Source organism: Benincasa hispida, chromosome 6 (genome assembly GCF_009727055.1).
Source record: "Benincasa hispida cultivar B227 chromosome 6, ASM972705v1, whole genome shotgun sequence".
Taxonomy (NCBI): Eukaryota; Viridiplantae; Streptophyta; class Magnoliopsida; order Cucurbitales; family Cucurbitaceae; genus Benincasa; species Benincasa hispida.
This window is the reverse complement of record NC_052354.1, coordinates 34,822,548-34,845,072: the sequence shown is the minus strand read 5'-3', so window position 1 is coordinate 34,845,072 and position 22,525 is coordinate 34,822,548. Positions and strand designations below refer to the sequence as shown.

General features: G+C 36.5%; 1 protein-coding gene across 2 annotated transcripts; it reads right to left on the bottom strand.

Moving 5' to 3' along the window:
• Positions 1 to 249: 249 nt before the first annotated feature.
• On the bottom strand, positions 250 to 3,921 carry LOC120080268 (O-fucosyltransferase 36-like). 2 transcript variants are annotated; one of them, XM_039034886.1, is made up of 3 exons: positions 2,522 to 3,921; positions 1,648 to 1,921; positions 250 to 658 (listed from the first exon to the last, which is right to left on the bottom strand). In XM_039034886.1, the coding sequence occupies exons 1-3, from the start codon at positions 3,730 to 3,732 to the stop codon at positions 482 to 484; spliced, it is 1,662 nt and encodes a 553-aa protein (XP_038890814.1). In that variant the 5' UTR covers positions 3,733 to 3,921; the 3' UTR covers positions 250 to 481. The 2 variants fall into 2 exon arrangements, with proteins under 2 accessions (XP_038890814.1, XP_038890816.1); XM_039034888.1 differs by having other exon boundaries at positions 1,648 to 1,897; positions 2,522 to 3,917.
• Positions 3,922 to 22,525: the final 18,604 nt, after the last annotated feature.

Genomic DNA, 22,525 nt, shown 5'->3' with positions numbered 1-22,525 from the left:
CTTTAATTACACTTACTTTATCAAAATGAACAGTGTCTGCAAGTTGGAAATTTAATTCTCCTACCGACAAATGGTGAAAATAAAAAGTACTCATTTTTGTTTGAGTGCTTTCAAATCACCATAGTTATATTTTAATTATTATTATAATGATTAAAGAAGACACATATATATAGTACCTATGGAATTCGAAACCTCTAACCTCTAAGATGGAAGGTCGCAAAACATTTAAAAGTGTCAAGAATCATAATCTCGCCCACAGAAGTGGTGTTGAAACAGCACCAACAAGGAAATTTCAAAGGAAAAAGAAAATTGGATATGTTACATTAGACATTACAACAACACTTCAATTTCAGGAATATGTACGATACATGCCGAGGATTTTCAGGTGAAAAATAAAATCCAGAGAATAAAAACGGATTGAATCAAAGAATTGGTTTGTAATTTTTTCTTTAAAGAAAAGAACGATACAGTTCTATGTTGGTCATTCATTTTCTGCAACAAAGTTTGGATCCTGACCTTGACAGAGATATTCATCACAAAGAGATGCTGATCGCCAATCCTTTCTTAAACGCAGAATGTCTTCGGTAAAAGTAGAACCAGATGTTCCAATGAACACTCTCGACATTGCACATATGGTCTTGTCTAGCATGGCTTCCACCTTCAACATCATTTCAACACAAAAAACCCCAGTAGGTAATATTATATATGTGTTTACCAAGGTTTATCTAAAGATTTTTTTTTTTTTTTTCTTTCTTGAAATACAAATGGGTCTATGAAGATTTGAATATCTGACATCAAGAAAAGGCATGTCAATTACAGTATGCTCAATTTTGGCAGGCTTGCACTAAAAATTGGACAACCATAACAACAGACTAATCTATCCTCCTCAAGTAAGAACACCATACACAAACTCCCACATAGATTCTTCTAATGTAAATACTCTTTCAAGAATAAGAGGAAAATGTTTTTCTTTAGGAATAAAAAAAGAACGAACTTCTTTTCTCTCTCTTTTTTGGGGGATAGAATCAACAATTTTCATTAGAAAAAAAAAATGAAAGAATACAAGGGCAATAAAAAAAACAAGCCCGTGAAAGTAACTCCTCTAAAGAAAGGGTTTCCAACTAAGTAAGAAGTTAGCTAGGGAATAATTATAGAAAAGTTTTGAAAGCGAAGCCCAAAGCAAACTATGAAATTTCACTAGGGTCCTTATCCAAACCTGTGAACACGCCAAATATTCCACAACACAGAGCACACACACAACGGAACTTTCATTGGGAAAAAAAAAATGAGAAAAACTAATAGGAAAACTTGAGACTATCTGTACTACGCCTAACCCCAATAGGATGCAATACTTCAGCTTAACCCACTCACTATTATCTCAAAGGGACTAAAGTACAATGAAGGGGAAAAAAAGTAACAGCTATTGATGTCCAAAGAATGAACAAAGAGGGTCATGAAGACTAATCTGTAAACATATTCTGGATTAAATATTAATTCATGATGTCCACATCAATACTTTTATCCAGAGAAGATTCTATAATGCCTAATGAAGTTGTTTAATAGAGCAATACTAGGTGGAGGATGCATAAAATTTACTAAATAAATCGCGTTAGATTATTCAGATTCAAATTACTAAAGATAAATCACCTGAGAATCTCCCTCAATTTCATGCCGGTAAAGTAGAGCATCCCATTTCTCAGCTGAATTTCGAGGAGGTCGTTTAACTAGTGGTATAAGCTTTCCATTCACTATAACAAGGGACTGCAGCAATCCAGTTTCACTGTCGGCAGTATCCGTGGAAAGATAAATGACAGGTGAATTGGACCGTTCAACTACACTTGCAATGCAGTTTGCAGCTTGAGGAATAGGGTAAAAGCAACTTGGCCGTTTTGCATTACTGGAAATAAGCAAGAAATAAAAACTGCGAGTTTCTTAAACATCAAGGCCTTTCATAAAGCACGAATGTTGTAGGTATAGTAGAAGTATATATCAAATAATAATAATGAGGGCAAAACATCAAAAAACAGTTGCAGCATTATGAACATCAATACAAAATTTGAAAATAGATCGAGCAATCAAAGAACAACCCAGACAGCAATAATATAATAGATATAGGCAGATAATGTTGAGTAATGTTAAGATGTGTGATCATAATATGTCTTAGCAAGGAGATAGAATAAAAAACAAAACATTAATGCCCTGTCAACATTTGATTTTTTGTTTTTGAAAAATTTTGCCTATTTCTACTAATTTTCTTACGATGCTATACATCTTTTTTAAGTACAAGAGTTGAATTCTTAGCCAAATTCCAAACAAAAACAAGGTTTCAGAAACTATTCTTTTCTAGTTTCAAAATTTGTCTTGGTCTTTTAAGACACCGGTAAAAAGTAAATAAGAAAGCAAGGAATTTAAAAGTAGAATGGGTATTTATAGACCTACTTTTTAAAAATCAAGAAACAAAAACAAAATGATTACGGGCCTAACTTAGGCACAAAATGGAGCTGAGGGATGGAAGAAATACCAGAACTTCAGAAATCCATGTCGTCGAAAGTGAATAGCTATAAAATCGCTCCCCAAGAAAGTCTGAATGAAACGCTGGGCAGTGACCATAATAAGATGGCTTGGTTCAATAAGGGTCTTGCATTTGTGGGCAATAGGACCACCTGGTTGCACAAACCAATTGTTCTCTACATTAGCATAAAAAACATCCCCAATGGCAATAACATCAGCATCAGAAGAGAACTTGGACTGGATATCTTGAACCGTTCTATTACTGGGATTTTTAATATTCTCGTCCCAAGGAGATTCAAGTTTAGCCGTGGAAACCCCTATATTGTTTAACTGCTTAACATGTTCCTCATCCAAATAACAGTGATCAGGTTTTGAAAAATAACAGAAAAACTTATCAATCTGTATCCGTTTCTTCTGAATCTCGGAAAATTCTTCAAAAGAAATGACAGCCTTCCTACCCAAGCAATTATTGACGTGATCTACATCCAATACCCTACTGTACTGATAATCGACTTTGGAACTAGGAATAACCAGAACTCGATTAAGAATGGCCGCAAAGAACATGTGTTTCTCCAAGCATATCAAATGGTTCGACATCTGTCCTGATGCGCAAATGGCAAACAAAAACTTATTCGATTTCGGATTCCATTCGATAGTACGTCTTTGGGAAACTTCCTGGTCCACCTTTCTACACCTATCGAACCCAAAACCAACAAGATCAAGACCGTCACCGTATACTTCATTCGATGAGTTTCCAGTCTGATGTGGAGATAGAAGAACATTCTGGATTTCTTTATTGAGCGAAATCTGCCTAAGTAGCGATAATTTGAGGTCCTCAGAAGTAGAATTAAAAGAATGATTCCAAATTGATAAAAGACCTAACCGCTGCTGCTTCAACAAAAACAATGCGTGCAATTCAGATTCCTTCATTCGATAACCTAGCAAATCAAAAGCTCTGAACGACGAAGAGAACTGACCAGAGAAAAGATTCCTAACATCGGTGGAGAAATAGAGGAGTAGAAGGAAGAGAGGAAGAAAAATGGCAAAGAGATACCTCTTTTTGAAGGAGAAACGACGGCAGGGGAAGGTAGAGCGAAGATCGAGGTTACCGCCGACGTGGAAGGCGGCGGAGTGAGGTGAAGGAGAGTGGTTGATTTCATTCTGGTCGATTAGATTCTCTCGATCGTCGTCTTCGTCGGAATAGGAATCGGACTTCTCCATTAACACCCGAAAACAAGGAATTGAAAAGGGGAAACAGTTTCAAGGGAATTAGTAGCCGTTAATTGAAAATTAAAGTTTAGGGGAATTGAGATCTGAAATTCGTCGAGAACTCTGTCGGTGGCCAAAAACGATAGCGTATCAGTCCCAACCAAAGCCTAGCTACTTTTCATCTTCTTTTTTTTTTTTTTTCTTTCTAACCAAAGCAAGCTTTTGCCATCTTAAGAGGAGTTTTTTTTTGTATGGATGGCCTCATTTGAGAGATCCAAATGAAAAATGGTCACCTATAAAAAACTTAATGGAAAATTGTATTCTACTGACATCATCCACGTGTGATTTTAACGCTTCGCCCCTGAGATGCACCCCGCACGCTTTAGCCTACCAAGGAACTCGATCATCGATTATCCGTCACTCGATCCTTGCTTACTCGTCACATGATCCTCAATGCATTATCACTCGATACCCAGATGCATGGCCACTCATTACATGTGTAATCGACACATGTATACTCGATCATAGGCACGTCATACTCGATACTCAATTAATGTATACTCGATCATTTTGAGTTGCCCCGGCCCATCGAGGTCTGCTCTATAGTTAATGCTCATGTACAAACATACATAAATTGAAAAATTTTCTGACAATTCTCACTATTCTTTCAAATCAATTTCTTGAAATGTGAAGTTTTTTTTCATTGTTATTAACTAAGAACAAAGAGAACTGAAATACAAAAGAGAAAATTGAGCTCACTTTCTCTCCAAAAAATCCACTTCATAAAACTTGTTTTTCTTGACAGAGATCAAGTTATAAAGGCATTTAGATCATTTCACTATATTGTCTCACACCTCAAGTAAGTAAATGTGCTAGTTTTTTCTCATTATTTGCTCGCGGTAAATGTGCTAGTTTTTTCTCATTATTTGCTCACGTTTTTTTTACTTTTTCGACGTTGTGTGAGACATACGAATGTAGCAAAGAGAACGAGTGAGTGTGAATTTGTGAGTGTGCACTAAGACATGCAAGTAGTTCCCAGTGGAGTGAGGATGAGGGGAGAGATGTGTATCAAGTATCGAGTAGCGAAAAGCGAGTAGCAAGGATCGTGTATAGCGAATATTTAATAGTAACTAATTTTCTTAACTGCTCACTTTGTGTATTGTTTTTCTTGAAGGATGGAGAAGTATATATTCTTATATTATGGTGGTACATGGGACGACACAAAAGACACTATATTGAAGGCCTTTTGAAGGGTTTGCTACTTCCGAGCACATTGGCGTATAATGAACTGGTGAATCTAGTATATGAGATCAAGCAAGTTAGTTTGATAGAGTTCAGGATTATAATAATGGTGACATATAAAATGAATATTGATTCTCCTCTAGTATGCTTAATGGACGATACTTATGTTAAATTTCTCCTCTCAAAGTATGGCCGTACTAGACCGCAGGTATTTGCAAATCTTGAGGAAATTGAAGAAATTCATCACGAGGCAACACTTGATTACCTAGAGAAAGAAGACCAACTCATGTGTGGAGTGGATGTCATTGAGCATGATGTTTTTCTATCGAATGTGTCACTGGAAAACGACAACATCGATGTTAATATAGCGAACATATTGCATCCAAATGTGACAATAAAAGAGGTTGGAACATGTATAAATGAGAATTCGATGATAGAAGATGAAGAGGCTGGGAATGAAGAATAGCCAACCTAGGTTTTTTTAGGGAGTGGTTCTTCTATTGTGAATGAAGAACAACCAACTCTATTTCTATCAAATGATTTTGACTATTTTGTTGGGAGTGTGCCTCGCCAAAATTCGTGTAATGTACTACCATCCAGTAGTAATGCCAGAACAGTGACTTAATCATGCAACCACAGTCGTCCATATGGTTGGGGAATACGGTTGAAGTAGGTCAAATTTTCTTCAGCAAGAGTGATGTGAAGATGAGGTTAGCAATTTTGGCCATTAAAAACAAAATTGAGCTGCAGGTTAAAAAATCAAACAAAAATATATTGTTCAGTGTTTGCTGCCAACTTGTAAGTGGGTCATTCGAGCAATTAAGATGAATCGATGAAATATTTTCATGATCACAAAATGCATGCCCAACCACACATGCTCGATTGAAGTATTGAATCATGATCACAGGAAAGCCAGTGTGCATTCATTATTGGTCACTTGATGAAGGACAAGTTCGGCGTTGTTCAGGGGGACAAACCACACCATATTATTGAGGATATGTGGCATCAGTTCGGTGTGAATATTAGTTATGACAAAACATGGCGTGCGAGAGAAACTACTTTTGTTCTTGTAAGGGGGACGCTAGTGAAAAGCATTTAAAAAGTGCTTTTATTATCCTCAAGTTTAGAACTAATATTGCTAGTTTTGTTTGGTTTGACGTGGTTTATTGAGTAATTTTAAAAAACTAAGCATCAGGAGCAATTTGTGCGAAAGTATCAAAAACCCAGGGCAAAACTCCAATTTTCAACAATTACGGGATGGCTATTGAATTAGGAAGAAACCAAGGACCCAATATCAAGAAAAAAGGCAAATTTGGAAGGCAATTTGGTCGAGCCAGCATTGGAAGAACGTTGCAACGCTACTCCCTGACGTTGTAGACCCGAGACCAATTGGAAATAGGACAATGTTGCAATGCTACATTGATGCGCGACTGACATGACGTCAACGTTGCAACGCTGTGTGCATATTATAAATAGCAGTGTTGTGTCGTCAAGTAAAAAAAAGAAAAGAGGGAAAGAGTGAGCCAATTTTGATAGATTTTACCTAAATTTTAATTTATACAAGAGTCGAAACAGAGAAATTCTTATCGTTTTTTGTTGAAGATTCAAGATTTCGATTGAGAGTTGATCTGAGAGCATTTCTAGATTGATCGTGACAGGAAGATTGATTATGATTGTGCAGTTTTGTTGAAGAACAATTCGGTATTCGTGGCAAGAGTCAAGAAGATTGTGATTGGGATTCGAACCTATTAAGAGGAGATCGTTCTTCTTTGTTAATTTATTTTGTGCCATAATGATTGTTTATTTGTTGAATACGAATCATGTGTGACTAAACTCTGTTTCTAGGGTGTTTGTGGATTTTAGAGATGTACCTTTAAATAGTGAATTTACAGTTGATTGATTTTGCATAGATTTCTAAATTGTTTGTGCTTAATGCTTTTGATTAACTAGTCATTAATTAAATGAACTTAAGTTAATTAGATGTCTCGAGAGAGAATTTAATTTATTGGACCCAATAATTTAGATTGTTATTTGAAATTGCATGAGAGTGAATTTAGAATAATAAGGGGTGCGATTGAAGGGTCTTAATGTTGTAACTATTCAAGCGATAGAAGAGATTCGGGTCGATGGGTAGTTATCAGGATGGTTTGAGCTCGAGAGAGGATTTCCTGATTTTAGAACTTCTAGCCTCAATCTATCAATTTCAATCAATTGCATGTCATAGTGTATTCCCTAAATGAAACAACACCTTGGAATTGTTTTACTCTGAATTATTCTTGTGTGTGACTGAATTTTTGTCATTCATAGTTATAAATAAAAATCATCTTTTGGTTTCCTAGATAAAATTGACGAAGAATTGTGATAGCTAAGTAGGAAAATTTTGCTCACGCCGTTCCCTAAGGACGATACAGTATTTGGGATTTATTACTTCGATTACGTGCGCTTGCACATACCGTCAAGTTTTTGTCACCGTTGCTGAGGACTGGCACGAAAATTTCCCAAGCTTAATATTGCTAAAGATTGAGTTGATCTTAATTTGGGTTTTTTTTTTTTTTTTTTTGTAGTTGTTGCAAAATATTGTATATGCGAAGAAGTTAACAGGCTTAACTTGTTCTTTATGATCTAAAACTTGAACGGACTTTGAGAAGAGTAAGAAGGAATAAGAGAGTTGAGCTCAACGCCATGGGAGACCAAGGGGGAGCTATGAACTATCAGAGATTATTTCCAACCAGCTTTCCCTACAACCCAGATGGGCATTGTTGAGACCCCAATTAATGCCAATAATTTTGAGCTAAAACCTGGTTTAATTCAGATGGCACGGGACCTTGCATTCAGGGGAACTTCACACGAAGATCTGCATAAGCACATCCGCTTTTTTTTTTGTTTTTTTTTTGGAAATTAGCAAGACGGTAAAAATAAACGAAGTCCCTTCTTTTGCTATTCGATTGAGATTGTTTCCTTTTTTTTTTGTGTAGGACAAGGCGAAAGATTGGCTGGAGTCACTTGCAATGGGAAGCATAACCACCTAGGATAAGTTGGCTCAAGCCTTTCTGGTCAAATTCTTCCCTCCTGCAAAAAAGAGTAGACTAAGAATAAAAATTAGCACATTCAGACAGAGAGAAGACGAACAGTTATTCAAGGCATGGGAATGCTATAAGGAGTTGCTACAAAAGTGTCCCCAGCATGGATACCCTAACTGGTTACAAAACCAGTTGTTCTACAATGGGTTGACCAGTACAACGAAATCCATCTTGGATGCTGCTGCAAGCGCCTCAATTTTTGCAAAAACTGTTGATGCTGCTCAGGAATTATTGGAGGACATGGCTGGCATGAGCTATAAGTGGCCCTTAGAATGATCTTCATTTAGAGTGGCTGGAGTTTATGAACTCGATGAGGTAAATGCTTTAAAGGTGTAGATGGCTACTTTGACTAATGTCATTAATCTCTTGTCTACAGGTACTCAACCATTGATTGCATCGATGGTAGCTTGTAATGCACTCACATCATGAGAGGTACCTAAACCTGAGTAGGCAAATTATGTGTGCCAAGCAAATCAATTTCAAGGAGCCCATCAAAATTCTTATCAGTTGAACAACCCACTTATTATCACCCAGGTTTGTGCAATCATGAGAATTTTTCATATGCTAACAATAAGAATGTTTTTCAGGAACCTTCAAGTTTTTCTAAAAAGAAACCATCTGTGGAGGCTTTGCTTGGGGATTTCATAAAGGAGTCAAGGAGTAGAACCAATTTCTTGGAGAGCACAGATTGAGGTTCAGGTTATCCAGATTAGCCAGATTGTTGCCACATTGAACACAATGAGCAAAGGAGATTTCCCTAGTTGTACGGAGAAAAACCTAAGGGAAGAGTGTAAAGCAATAACGTTGAGAAGTGGGGAAAATATTGTTCATCCTGTGACAGACCAGACAGAGGAACAGGTGGTATTGAGTCCTTCAGCTAGTAATATGAATCAAGGGAAAAAAGGTGATGTTTCTGTATCATCCAAATCAAGGTGTAATTCTGAACTTTCACCTACTATATTGAATAAAATCCCCTATCTCCAGTGCTTTCAGAAAAATAAATTGAATGATCAGTTTGTTAAATTTTTGGATATTTTTAAGAAGCTTCACATTAATATTCCTTTTGCAGATGTATTGGAACAAATGTCAAACTATGTGAAGTTCATGAAGGAAATGTTGTCTTCAAAGAAGAAGTTTGAAAAGTACAAAACGGCGAGCTTAAATAAGGAATGCAGTGCTATATTGCAAAAGAAGTTACCGCAAAAATTGAAGGATCTTGGGAGTTTTACAATTCCCTGCACTATAGGGAATCTGACAGTAAACAAAGCTTTATGTGATTTAGGAGCCTCAATTAATCTAATGCTTTTATCTTTGTATAGGAAACTGGACATAGGAGAGTTACAGTCGACGACGATCTCATTGCAGTTAGTAGATCATTCCCTCACTTACCCTCGTGTTGTAGTAGAGGATGTCCTGGTTAAAGTTGGTGATTTCATCTTCCTAGCATATTTTGTGATCCTAGACATGGAAAAAGATGCTGAAATTCCCACCATCCTTGGACGGCCATTCCTAGCCACAAGCAGAGCTTTGATTGATGTTTATGATGGCAAGCTTACACTTCGAGTGAACGATGAAGAGGTAAAATTCAGCATCTTTCGTTCTTCCAAACCCAATGAGCCTGTAAGTTTGTGCCAGGAGATCAACGAAGTAGATGGTAAATATTCTGAACAATCTCTTGGTAAAGGAAAGGGCAAGGAAAAAGTAAGTTGTCCTGAACAATCTCCAAAGGAAAGTACAGTAAATTTTTTCGATTATATTCGTAAGGGAGATATTGAATTGATGGATGAAGGGAGAAAAGAGTATGCTTTCTCTAATAACTGTTCTTTGACTAATTTTTCATGTGATTGTCAGTGTAGGAGAAAATTATATATTTGAGGTGTTGTTGTGCATGGAATGATGAAGCCACCTTGAAAGTTGTCTGAATTAGAGACATGGTCTAGCTAAAGATATTAAACTAGCGCTTCTTGGAAGGCAACCCAAGTGTTCTTGTTTTATTTTAGTTTTATTTCATTTGTTATTTGATTATTTTATTTTTTTAGGATAGAGAGCCACCTCATGACTATTTTGTTTTGATCCTTAAGTTGGAGATGATGCTCAAGTGTTTTCAAGCACCAGTTCACCATCCAGATTCGTGAATCCCTGCTCATTACCCGGGCTTGTATCACTCATCTGTCATGTGATTGTTTTAGATGTTATGCATTAGGGACAATGCATCTTTTTAAGTTTGGGGTGGGAGGCGTACTTTGTGCTTGAATATTGTGCTTTTATACATGTTGTTTTGAGTTGATTGTTTTATGCATGATATTGTGATTTTGAGAAAAAATTGAAAAAAAAAATTGAAAATTTTGAAAAAGAGTTGATTTTGTTAGGAAGAATGTTGAGACTGATTGAATTGTGTTCTTTGGTTGCTTTCTTTTACTATGATGGTTGATGAGTCACTCATGATATATGCCATGCTTTGAAGTAGAAATTGGGTAACATAGTCCTATCTTGAGTGTTCTTTGTTCTGAATCCCTTTTTGTATCATCTATTATCTTGAGCAGAACCACTTTAATTTAGAACCTCTAACTGAACAAAGCATTAATTTAAGTCAATTTGGTTTTCACCTTGAAAGGCCCCACTGGTTAAAGAGTATCTTGCATGATGGTTTGTAATGTTAGACTAAGAGGATAGAAAATAATATTACTATTGTCTTTAAAAAAAAAAAAAAAAAGAGTATACTCATGTGCTTAAAAGAAATATCTTTTTCTTATTGTAAACTTGTAATGTGTATGCATGGATAGGGGTAAAAAGAGCTGTCTTTGCTGTGATCAGTTAAGACACCTAGGAATTGACTGGGTATGGTTTCCTACAATGGATGTGTGAAAGCTAGTGCCCCTGGGTAAAATGGTGCAAGCTGGGATCCCATTCAAATAAGTAGTGCAGGCACCTTAGTTGACATTTTACTTTCTTGAGTGTGGTGATGCTTGATGATTGGTGCTTGAGCTAGATTATGGGGAAAATTAATGAAGCTTAATTAAATATTAAGTCAGTTTGTGAGCTTTGAATTAAAGAAAGAGTCACACACACACATAGATAATAAAAAGTTTTGGCTTTAGAATCTCTCAACGATTAGGATGTGTCTTAATTTTTCTGTGGATGAGTGTTGTATATGTTGGAAAGCTGATGAAACCGGAATAAGAGAATGCATGCCTTGAACCTTTTTCATTTTAGTATTCATTATTTCTCCTACTTTGTGTTTCTTTCTTTTCTTTGCTCGGAACTAGCAAAGTTTTAAGTTTAGGGTTGTGAAAAGCATAAAAAAAAATGCTTTTATTACCCTCGATTTTAGAACTAACATTGCTAGTTTTGTTTGGTTTGATGTGGTTTATTGAGTAATTTCAGGAAACTAAGCATCAGGAGCAATTTGTGCGAAAATGATAAAAAAAAAACTCGGGGCAAAACTCCAATTTTAAGCAATTACAGGTTGGCTATGGAATTAGGAAGAAACCAAGGACCCAAGATGAAGAAAAAAGGCAAATTTGGAAGGTAATTCGAGGGAGCCAGCGTTGGAATAACGTTGCAACATTGCTCCCTGACCCTGTAGACTCGAGACCAATTGGAAATAGGGCAATGTTGTAACGCTACAACTTTGACTCGCGGCTGGCATGACGCCAACATTGCAACGCTAACAATGTTGAGTCGCTAGTCAAAAAAAAGAGAGAGAGAAAAAGAGTGAGCTGATTTTGATAGATTTTACTTAAATTCTAATTCGTACAAGAGCAAAAATAGAGTAATTCTTATCGTTTTTGGTTGAAGACTCGAGATTTAGATTAAGAGTTGATTTGAGAGCGTTTCTGGATTGATCATGACAGGAAGATTGATCGTGATCGTGCAGTTTTGTTGAAGAACAATTCGATATTCATGGCGAAAGTCAAGAAGATTGAGATTGGGATTCGAACCTATTAAGGGGAGATCGTTCTTCTTGTTAATTTATTTTCTGCCATAATGATTGTTTGTTTGTTGAATATTGTTATCGGAATAATGCGTGGCTAAACTTTGTTTCTAGGGTGTTTGTGGATTTTAGGGATGTTACTTTGAATAGTGAATTTACAATTAATTGATTTTGCATAGATTTCTAAATTGTTTATGCTTAATGCTTTTGATTAACTAGCCATTAATTGAATGAACTTAAGTTAGTTAGATGTCTCGAGAGAGAATTTAATTCGCTGGAACCAATAATTTAGATTGTTAATCAAAATTGTACGAAAGTAAATTTAGAATAATAAGAGGTGCGATTGAAGGGTCTTAATGCTGTAACTATTCAAGCGATAGAAAAGATTCAGTTTGATGGGTAGTTATTAGGATGGTTTGAGCTCGAGAAAGGATTTCCTGATTTTATAACTTCTAGCCTCAATCTATCAATTTCAATCAATTACATGTCATATTTATTGTTTTCCTTAAATAAAACAACACCCTGGAATTGTTTTGTCTAAATTGTTCTTGTGTGTGACTGAATTTTTGTCATCTGTAGTTATAGATAAAAATCATCTTTTGGTTGCCTGGATAAAATTGACGAAGAATTGTATAGCTAAGTTAGGAAAATTTTGCTCATGCCAGTCCCTAAGAGCGATACCCTATTTGGGATTTATTACTTTAATTGCATGCACTTGCGCATATCGTTAGCTAGAGGAATCATATGCCAACTTGCATGCATAGGGTGAGGCTTTGAAGATAGAAAATCTTGGAATTTTATTTGAGATCGAGCTTGAAGAACCAAAATATTTCAAATACATGTTCAATGCACTAGATGCGAGTTTAAGAGGTTTTAAGAGTTTTTGACACGTGATCATTGTAAATGGTACCCATCTAAAGGGTAAGTACAAGGAAACAATGCTAGTTGGTGTTGCAATGGACGGTAACAACCAATTATACCCACTGCCATATGCAATTGTTGATAGTGAGAATGATTAAGCCCTAAAGTGGTTCATGACAAACCTTAAAACCGCAATTGAAGAATGCCCTAACCTTGTATTTGTCTTAGACCGTGGATAGAGTATAACTAATGTCGTTGATGCCGTATTTCCCAATTCTTACCACAGACTTTGTACCTACCATTTGAAAAGGAACGTGGAGAAATAATTCAAAGATAAGTTCGTTAGAAGATTGTTTCACGATGCTTGCAGAGTGTATCAAGAATCAGAGTTCAAGCACTATTGGGTCCAAATAGTAAATTACAAAAACTATTCACTTATAACATATTTGGAGGATACTTATATTCAGCGATGGGCATGGTGTTACCTATCCAAGAACCGATATGACAACATGACCAGCAATAGTGTCGGATGCTTCAATGCTATTACTAAAGAAGCCCGAGTATTGTCAATAACTGCGTTGCTAGAATACATAAGAGGTCTACTTCAAGTTTTGTTTCATGAGAGGCAAACAATGTGGTCTAGTAGTACATCGACACATTTAAAGTATGTAGAGGAAATAATGGGTTTAGAGTGTGACAAATCTAGGCGATACCGAGTAAATCCAATCGATTGTTATAGATTTCATGTCAAGGACGATGGATTAGATGATATCGTTAGCCTTAACATTCGAGAATTTAGTTGCATACAATTTCAGTGTTTAGAGATTCCATGTTCACATGATATTGTTGTAGCTAGAGAGCGCAATATCAATCTAGTAGATTCTATAGTGCTGAGACTCTAGTGTTAGCATACATAGAGTCAATAAACCTACTTGGTCATGTATCCGAATGGAAAAAGCCACCATGGTATACCGAGGTAAAAATAATCCCATCGAAAAAAGTGGTACAAGTTGGTAGACAAAGGGTAAAGAGGATATTGTCTGCTGGAGAACATGTCACATTAAAGAAATGTGGACGTTGTGGTCAACCGGGACATAATAGACAAAAGTACAACGAACCACTTGATATGTCCAAATGAAACAAACGGACAAGACTGAGACTCAAGGGACCTAAACAATGACCAATACTTTATAATTTAATACTCTGCATTATATTGTTTGTTATGTAAAGTAAAGACTTTTTGGTAAATACTCGGTTCATGATACATTTTACTTGTTACTCGTTGCTCGATACATGTTACTCGATACATGATTACTCGACAATACTCGATAAACAATATTCAATCCAATGACTTCACTCGATATATGATACTTGTTACTCGATGCAAGTTACTTAATACATGATGCAAGTTACTTGATACTTGATGCATGTTACTCGATGCCACTTTTCCCTATCTGACATGATTAGTGGTGTGGGTGTGATCCTTTTCTGTACAAAACAACGAAGAATTTGTTAGTTATATCTAACATTCACCTTAAATCCTAGTAAATATTGAGGTAATATACTAACCTCGTTTGACTCAAACACGTCTCACTGTATTGTTTTGGTCGACGGTGAGTATGTACACTCCTACCTCAGTAATTGAGGTATGGTATATTTATGGAATAAACACTCGCAACGGATTAAATAATGGATCTAAAGTACTCTAATTAGGTTAATGTCAAAGAATAAACATGCAATTAAATTAAGAACAAAGGGATAGAAGATATACAGTCTTTGTAATCTCAAATCTTCTCCAAGTCAGCTTCAATCTCCTCACGAACGGTTCGTAGACCACCAAGAGAGTCTTCCCAACTATTCTTCCAACCTTAGAACGGGATGGTGGGATCTAGTGAGTGATTAATTTGGAGAGGAAAAGGTTAAAGATTTGTGAGAGAAAACAATTGAGATTATCAAATAATCTCATAAAAGTCCACTTAGCCAAGAGTTTTAAAATTCATAAATCTCTTCTTTTCATAGGTCATTTTATGAAAAACATGCAACTTTGAGTTTGATGAGAATTTGACACTAAAAAATCTACTAACTCAAAGTGAGATTTAGTGGGACAAGTGTCTTCAAATGAAGACAACACTTAGCCATGAAAAGTTGGCATTTCCCACTCACAAATGTTGGATCTTTCAACCAGCTTGGTCAAAGTTTGACTCTCAAAGGTCAAAATCAACAAATTTGACTTTTTGACTTCCAAAAGTCAAAAGTCAACAATTTGACTTTTATTGCATTTTTAACCTAGTCAACAATTTGACTTTTAATGTAATTTTGACCAATTTTATTTAATTTCAAAATTTATTCTAATAATCAATTTTAAAAATAAATCAATATTAAATAGTTAACTAGACAATTTAATTAATTTAATTAATTTAATTTAATATTAAATCCAATAATAATCCCAATGAATATGAATCCATATTCATAATCTTGATATTTAAATCTTATTTAAATATCTCCTATTTTCTCTCTATTTATGTTTAATTCACAATTAAACATTAGGTTAAATATATCATATATATTTACCGCTTTGCTCCAAAAATCGAATTTGAACACTTCAAATTCGTTTGTCACACTGTTCTAAGGTTTAGTCCGATATGAGTTAGTAGGGGGCATGGAACTATAGATCATGGGCTCCAACGATCCACGATTAACTAGCTAAAGTCTTTAACCTAGTTAGCCACCATTCCTTAACTACCGGGTCACTCCAATAAAGTTTAGTAGGTGCACTCCTCTCACTGTAGATATATTATGTCCACTCGTTATAACCATGATTAGTAAGTTAATGCTTCATAGCTTGTTCTTAATAACGGTTGGGTCAAAAGTTGTTTTACCCCCGAGATTATATCTTGCTCCTTAAGTCCCACTAATCCTCTAATGAACAAATGGTTTGTGATCCAATCACTAAATCGTGTCCCTTTCGAGCCAATGAAAGGGTAAGGTCCCTTGTTCAAGACCCGAAGTCAACAGTTAAGGGAACAACCTCTCTACTATCCCTAAAAGCGGGTAGGAGTGAATTCCTTCTTGTATCCTATGTCCTCAGCTATCTACTCGGTCTTACTCTTGAAATGGTAGGCTTATTGAGCCGGCACTGTTGAGCCAACCCTCACTCATGCAAATCTAAGGATAATCCCAAATAAATAGGAGTTCATAGTTAGCTTAGGATTAAGGTCAAGTTACCTAGGTCATCGCTTTGAAATAATCAGTCTTAAATAGTAAAAAAAATTTATAAAGTAAGAGTGACTTAATTATTGGTCCGATCTTATGCAAACTCATTGCATAGGATGCCCTCGCTCCTCATGTCAATATATGAACGAATCAGGATCACTTCGTTTGTAGCACTTTACAACAAATTGTAATAACTACAGAGTGGGTCGCATCCGATAGGGTTACCAAAATAAGGTACCTAACCTTATTCATATATTATAGACCGTTTTGGCTATTTACTAAACTTGATCCATTCTTATGTCTCCACATAAAGTTCATATATTCAAATAAGCCATGGATCTTTAGTTCATTGGATTTAGACTTTACAAATGCAATTCACATATTCAACAACAATTTTATTGAATAAACATCAATAACATCTTCATTGATAATAGAATATGTTTAACATTACAAACTGTGAGTTTTAAGACATACAACCCAACAAACTCCCACTTTGACTAAAACTCCAGTGGATTTTACATATATAAACAAATTATATACAATGTTGAGTAATGAGAGTAAATACAATAAACTAGGGCATCAGATACCCAATACTTCTCCCACTTGTCCTAGTTCTATCTATTTCGCAGTCCTAGTCCCACTAGGTGACCCTCGAACACTTTAGCAGAAAGGGCCTTTGTAAATGGATCAACCAAGTTGTCTTTAGAGGCAATCTGTGTGACAATCACGTCTCCTCGGTGTATGATCTCCTTGATGAGATGGTACTTGCACTCTATGTATTTTCCACGCTTGTGGCTTCTAGGTTTCTTTGAATTAGCAACTGCACCACTATTATCACAACACAGAATGATAGGCATATGCATATTTGGAACAACTTTCAAATCAATCAAGAACTTTTTGAGTCATATCGCTTTTTTAGCTGCTTACTGGCAGCTACATACTCAGCTTCCATGGTGGAGTCAGCAATACAACTCTTTTTTATACTCTTCCACACTATAGTTTCTCCATTTAGAGTGAATACTGACCTCGAAGTAAATTTCCTAGAATCTATATTGGTCTGAAAGTCAGAATCAGTGTATCCAGCATATAGTCCCTTATTCTTCGAAGATACTTAAGGATGTTTTTAATGACAATCGAATGATCATATCCAGGATTGGACTAATATCTACTGACAATTCCAACTGCATAGCATATGTCGGGACGAGTACACAACATCTCATATATTAAACTCCATACTGTTGATGCATATGGAATTTGTTTCATAACCTCAACCTCTTGAGGTGTCTTAGGACATTTTTCCTTAAACAGATGAATTCTATACCTGAAAGGTAACATACCTTTCTTGGAATCTTGCATTTTATATCAAGACAACATCTTGTCTATATAAGATGTCTAGGACAAGGCTATCATTTTGTTATTACAGTTCCAAATGATTCGGATCCCAAAAAACATATTGTGCTTTTCCCAATTCCTTCATTTGGAAATGCATGGTTACCCATGTCTTGATGTCAGCTAGAAATTTAACTTCATAACCAATGAGTAGAATATCATCAACATATTGAAGAAAATTAGACATGAGGATTTCCATGAGCAGCAGAATGATCGTTCCAAATTTCATTCGTATTTGAACATACACAATTACAATCAAGAAACATAAACTTACAGGTCATACACAATACGAAAATTACAGCATGCTTAACAATAAGATCAAGGGAAAGATTATACCTACCTTTGAAGACTCATGTTTTAAACTCCCTTGATCATGAACGCTCGTTTAGTCTCCAAGACAACAACACCTGAACGCTCGAACACAACGATCACAACACAGCACGATCAATAGCCAACATGAACTCAGTGAATGGCTTTCGAAACCTCGACTCAGTCGAGTTGAGTAAGACACCACCACAATGGCGACCTTGGTATTCTCAGTGTGAGAATCCAGAAGTGTAGGCTCTGTGTGGACTTGGTTAGAGGAAGAGACCGAAGGAATAACAATCGTCTAAATGATTGAGCAAGTGAAAGATGACAAGAGTCTATTGTATAGACAATGCCTAATTATTTAGCAAATGCTCTACGATCGTATAGCAAATGCTTTGTGATCGTTTAGCTATGACCAGCTGAGTGAACTATCGTGTAATGTCACTTTACGATCATTTAGTCTCTCTTTCAGCTATCGTTTAGTAAAATCCAATTCACTTGATAGCAAATCGTGAGTGAGTTTCCAGAAATAGCAACTCTCACAACCACTACTAAAATTAGAAAAATATATTTCCTTTATCTCATGGTTATCATGAAACCACCAATAATCTCTCATTCAATTGGTTATTAGAGAAAAAGATATAATTATACAATAATTAATATTATTATAAATAAATATGATAACCAACTTACCATATTATATTTATAACTTATAGTTTTAATATTTCATCTCATGAAACATATGAACCATAGTTCTTTTTCTATTTCATGGTACTTAATGTAAATCTCATTTACATTAATCCTCCACTTAATTCCACTTGATGTATCTCATACATCACACCAATCATATCATATATGATCGAATTTCCTTTTTTCAATTTGAACATTTCAAATCAACAACAAGAACTGATTCTCAACTTGAATCCATTGAGCTACCAAGGGGACCTTATGGACCTGTATCTTAAAGCTCTAACGGTACGTGAATAACTGACTAAACTCTTTAGTCACATAATCCACCATCTATTAACTGCCAGACACTCCACTAAAGACCAACAGATGCACTCTCCTTACTACAGATATATTTTGTGTCCATATCAACCAATCAACAATGCGATAACCTTTCACAGATTGCTCGTAAGTACAACTAGGCCAATAATCGTTATCCCCTTGTAGTTATAACTAACTCCTTAAGTACCACTGATCCCTCTAATGAATATAAGTCATAGTTCTACTATGACTAAGTCCTCTCTTCCAAAGAGAAGTTGTGGCCACTACGTTCATAACCCGGAATCAGCCCTTAAGGGAGCAATCTATCTACTTACCCTTGCTTCAGGGAAGGAGTGAATTCCATCTTGTGTAACTGAGTTCCCAACTCCTAGATCAGACAAATCCCCAAAAAGGTAGCCATGTTGAGTTGGCAATTTGGTCACTCTCACTCATACTAATCAAAGAACCGCCCTCAAAGATAGGAGTTCCCAAAATACTCAGGATTGAGGTCATGTCACCTATGGTCATTTAGGTGAGATGTAAGTCTCAAGTATCAACGGTGTTATATAAAGAGACTAGTCATCTCGTGGTCTAGTCTTATACAAACTCTTTGTATAGGACACCCCCACTCGCATGTCTTCACCGTGATGCACAATCTCCCTGATCAAGTGGTATTTCCGTTCTATATGCTTGCCTCAACGATGACTCCGAGGTTCCTTCAAATTTTCCATAACCTCGCTGTTATCACAATAAAGAGTGATCGGCAAATCCATATTTGGAACAACTTCCAAATGTGTAAGGAATTTCCTCAGCCAAATAGCCTTCTTAGCTGCTTCACAAATGGCTACGTATTCGGCTTTCATAGTGGAGTCTGCGATTCATCCTGGCTGGATGCTTTGCCACACTATAGCCCCTCCATTCAGAGTGAACAATGACCCCAATGTTGATTTACGAGAATCTTTATCAGTCTGAAAGTCAAAGTCTATGTATCATGTAAGGATCAAATCCTTATCTCTATAAATGAGCATGTAGTCCCTCGTTCTTGGAAGACACTTGAGGATTGTCTTGACCGCTGTCTAGTGATCAAGTCCTAGATTAGACTGATAACGACTAACAATCCCTACTGTGTAACAAATGTCGGGTCTGGTACACAACATTGCATACATTAAGCTTCCAACAATTGAAGCATAGGGAATCCATCTGATCTCCCCAACCTCTCGAGGTGTCTTAGAACACTGATCCTTAGACAAAACGATTCTAAGCCTGAAGGGTAACAAACCCCTATTGGAATCCTGCATCATGTGCTTGATCAACATTTGATCGATGTACGATGCTTGAGACAAGGCTAACCTCTTATTCTTACGATCTTGAATGATCTGGATCCCTAGATCATATTGTGCCTCACCTAAATCTTTCATATGGAACTGGGCAGCTAGCCACTTCTTAATGTTAGTCAGAAACCCTACATCATTCCCAATGAGTAGGATATCATCCACATATAGTATCAGGAAAGCTACTGAGCTGTTGATGATCTTCTTGTAAACACAAGGCTCATCAATGTTTTGGTCAAAGCCAAACGACTTGACATCAGTGTCAAATCTGATGTTCCAAGATCTAGACGCTTGTTTCAGCCCATAAATGGACCTATTAAGCTTGCAAACTCTTTGCTCTTTATCTGGAACTACAAACCCCTTTGGTTGAGCTGTGTAGATGGTCTCCTCAAGATTACCATTAAGAAAGGCAGTCTTGACGTCCATTTGCTATATCTCATAATCATAAAATATGGCTATGGACAGGAGTATCCTGATAGACTTTAGCATGACAACAGGTGAGAAAGTTTCCTCATAGTTCACTCCCTCAACTTGGGTATAACCCTTTGCCATGAGTCTAGCCTTAAAGTTTTGCACCTTTCCATCTATACCTCGCTTTCACTTGTAGATCCACTTACACCCTATAGGTTTTATCCCTTCAGGCTGATCCACAAGCTCCTAGACTTGATTGAAGTACATAGACTCCATCTCCTAGTTCATGGCCTTAATCCATTCATCCTTGTCAACATCCTCCATTACTTGCTTAAAAAACAATAGATCCTCGACTCCATCATTAGAAATTATGTTTTAGGCTTCAGTCAAACCCATGTAGCGATATGATGGGTTTATAACCCTTTCACTACGTCGAGGCAGTCTCAACTCTTGAGTTGGTTGACTAGATACACCGACCTCAATAACTCTTGTTGATCTATCAGTCTATTCAACAACTCTTGTTGAACCCTCAGTAGTCTCAATCTCATTAGAAATCTCACGTAAAACAAGCTTACTTCCAAGAAGATAACATTTGTAGAAACAAACACTTTGTTCTCACTCAGATCATAGAAGTATCCACCCCTCGTTTCCCTAGGGTAGCCTACAAAAAGGCAAACTTTCAAAAGCGATTCCAACTTCTTCAAGTTAGTCACAAGCACATGGGTCGGATACCCTCAAATCCTGAAGTGGTGTAAACTACCTTTACGGTGTCTCCACAGCTCAAAAGGTATTTCAGAAACACTTTTCGAGGGAACATTGTTCAGAATATAGCATGCAATCTCCACTACAAAACCCCAAAATGAGTCTGGAAGATGAGCATAATTCATCATCGACTGAACCATGTCTAACAAGGTTCTGTTTCTCCTTTCTGATACACCATTCTGCTGAGGTGTACTTGGGGCCGAGAGTTGGGACGTAATCCCATGTTCTATCATATAGTTCTGGAATTGAAGGTCCATATACTCTTCACCACGATCGGAACATAGTTTTTTTATCTTCTTACAGCGGAGCTTGTGGTCACTCGTTCCTCGCTTGTTCCAATCCTAGTAAAGAGCTTCAGATCCGATTTTACACTACATATGATATTCCATTTCGCCCTTACTAGCTCTTCGCTTGGTTGTACAAAGAGCATGCCCGAGGGGGCTACCGTTGCATTAGGTAGAGATACCCATACCTTGAATAATCATTTATGAAAGAGATAAAATATTCATACCCATCTCGAGCCCTAACACTCATCGGACCACAGAAGTCTGAATGTACAAGCTCCAAGGCTTCTTTGGCTTTGTAACCTTTTCCAGTAAAAGATTGTTTTGTCATCTTACCTTCGAGCATGATTCACACACTGGCAAAGAGTTTTCTTCTAAACTCTTTAGAAGTCCACATTTCAACAACTGCTCAATCCTATTGAGGTTGATGTGACCTAACCTTAGATGCCAAAGATGGGCGTTTTTCTTAGGAGAAACCTTTGGTCTTTTAGCTGTTGTCGTTGTACTGAACATTTCAGTATTAAACAAGGCTGTTAGTCACCAAAACCAACCTTCATCCCGTTCTTGAAAATAAACACTTTACTTTTAGAAAATGAGACAGTATAACCTTGTTCAATGAGACAAGAAATCAAGATTAAGTTCCTCTTGATATGAGGAACTACAAAAATATTATCCAGTAATAAATAATGTTTCTTGTCCAAAAATAACTTCAGCCTGCCTACATCAACAACTGAAACAACCTCACCAATACCGACTCGAGAGTCATCTCTCTCTATGGCAATGTTTGCAAGGAATTGAATCCTTGGTAAGAGGAACTAACATGGTTAGTAGCGCCCGAATCAAGGATCTAGGCATAATCATTATTCTCTACCAAACATGTCTTTTTAGACATTCTCCTATTTTGAAGAGTAGAGGGACTAATATCAAAACCTAAATAAGCTCCAAGTTCAATGTCAGATAACACTTCTTGTCGATGAACTTCAACAAAGTCAGCAACATTTT

Coding starts and splice junctions, on each gene's coding strand:
- LOC120080268 (XM_039034886.1), bottom strand. CDS start 3,732: ATGGAGAAGTCCGATTCCTATTCCGACGAAGACGACGATCGAGAGAAT. Junction 1,922..2,521: donor CATGGATTTCTGAAGTTCTG/GTATTTCTTCCA, acceptor AGAAACTCGCAG/TTTTTATTTCTTGCTTATTT. Junction 659..1,647: donor AAATTGAGGGAGATTCTCAG/GTGATTTATCTT, acceptor ATGATGTTGAAG/GTGGAAGCCATGCTAGACAA.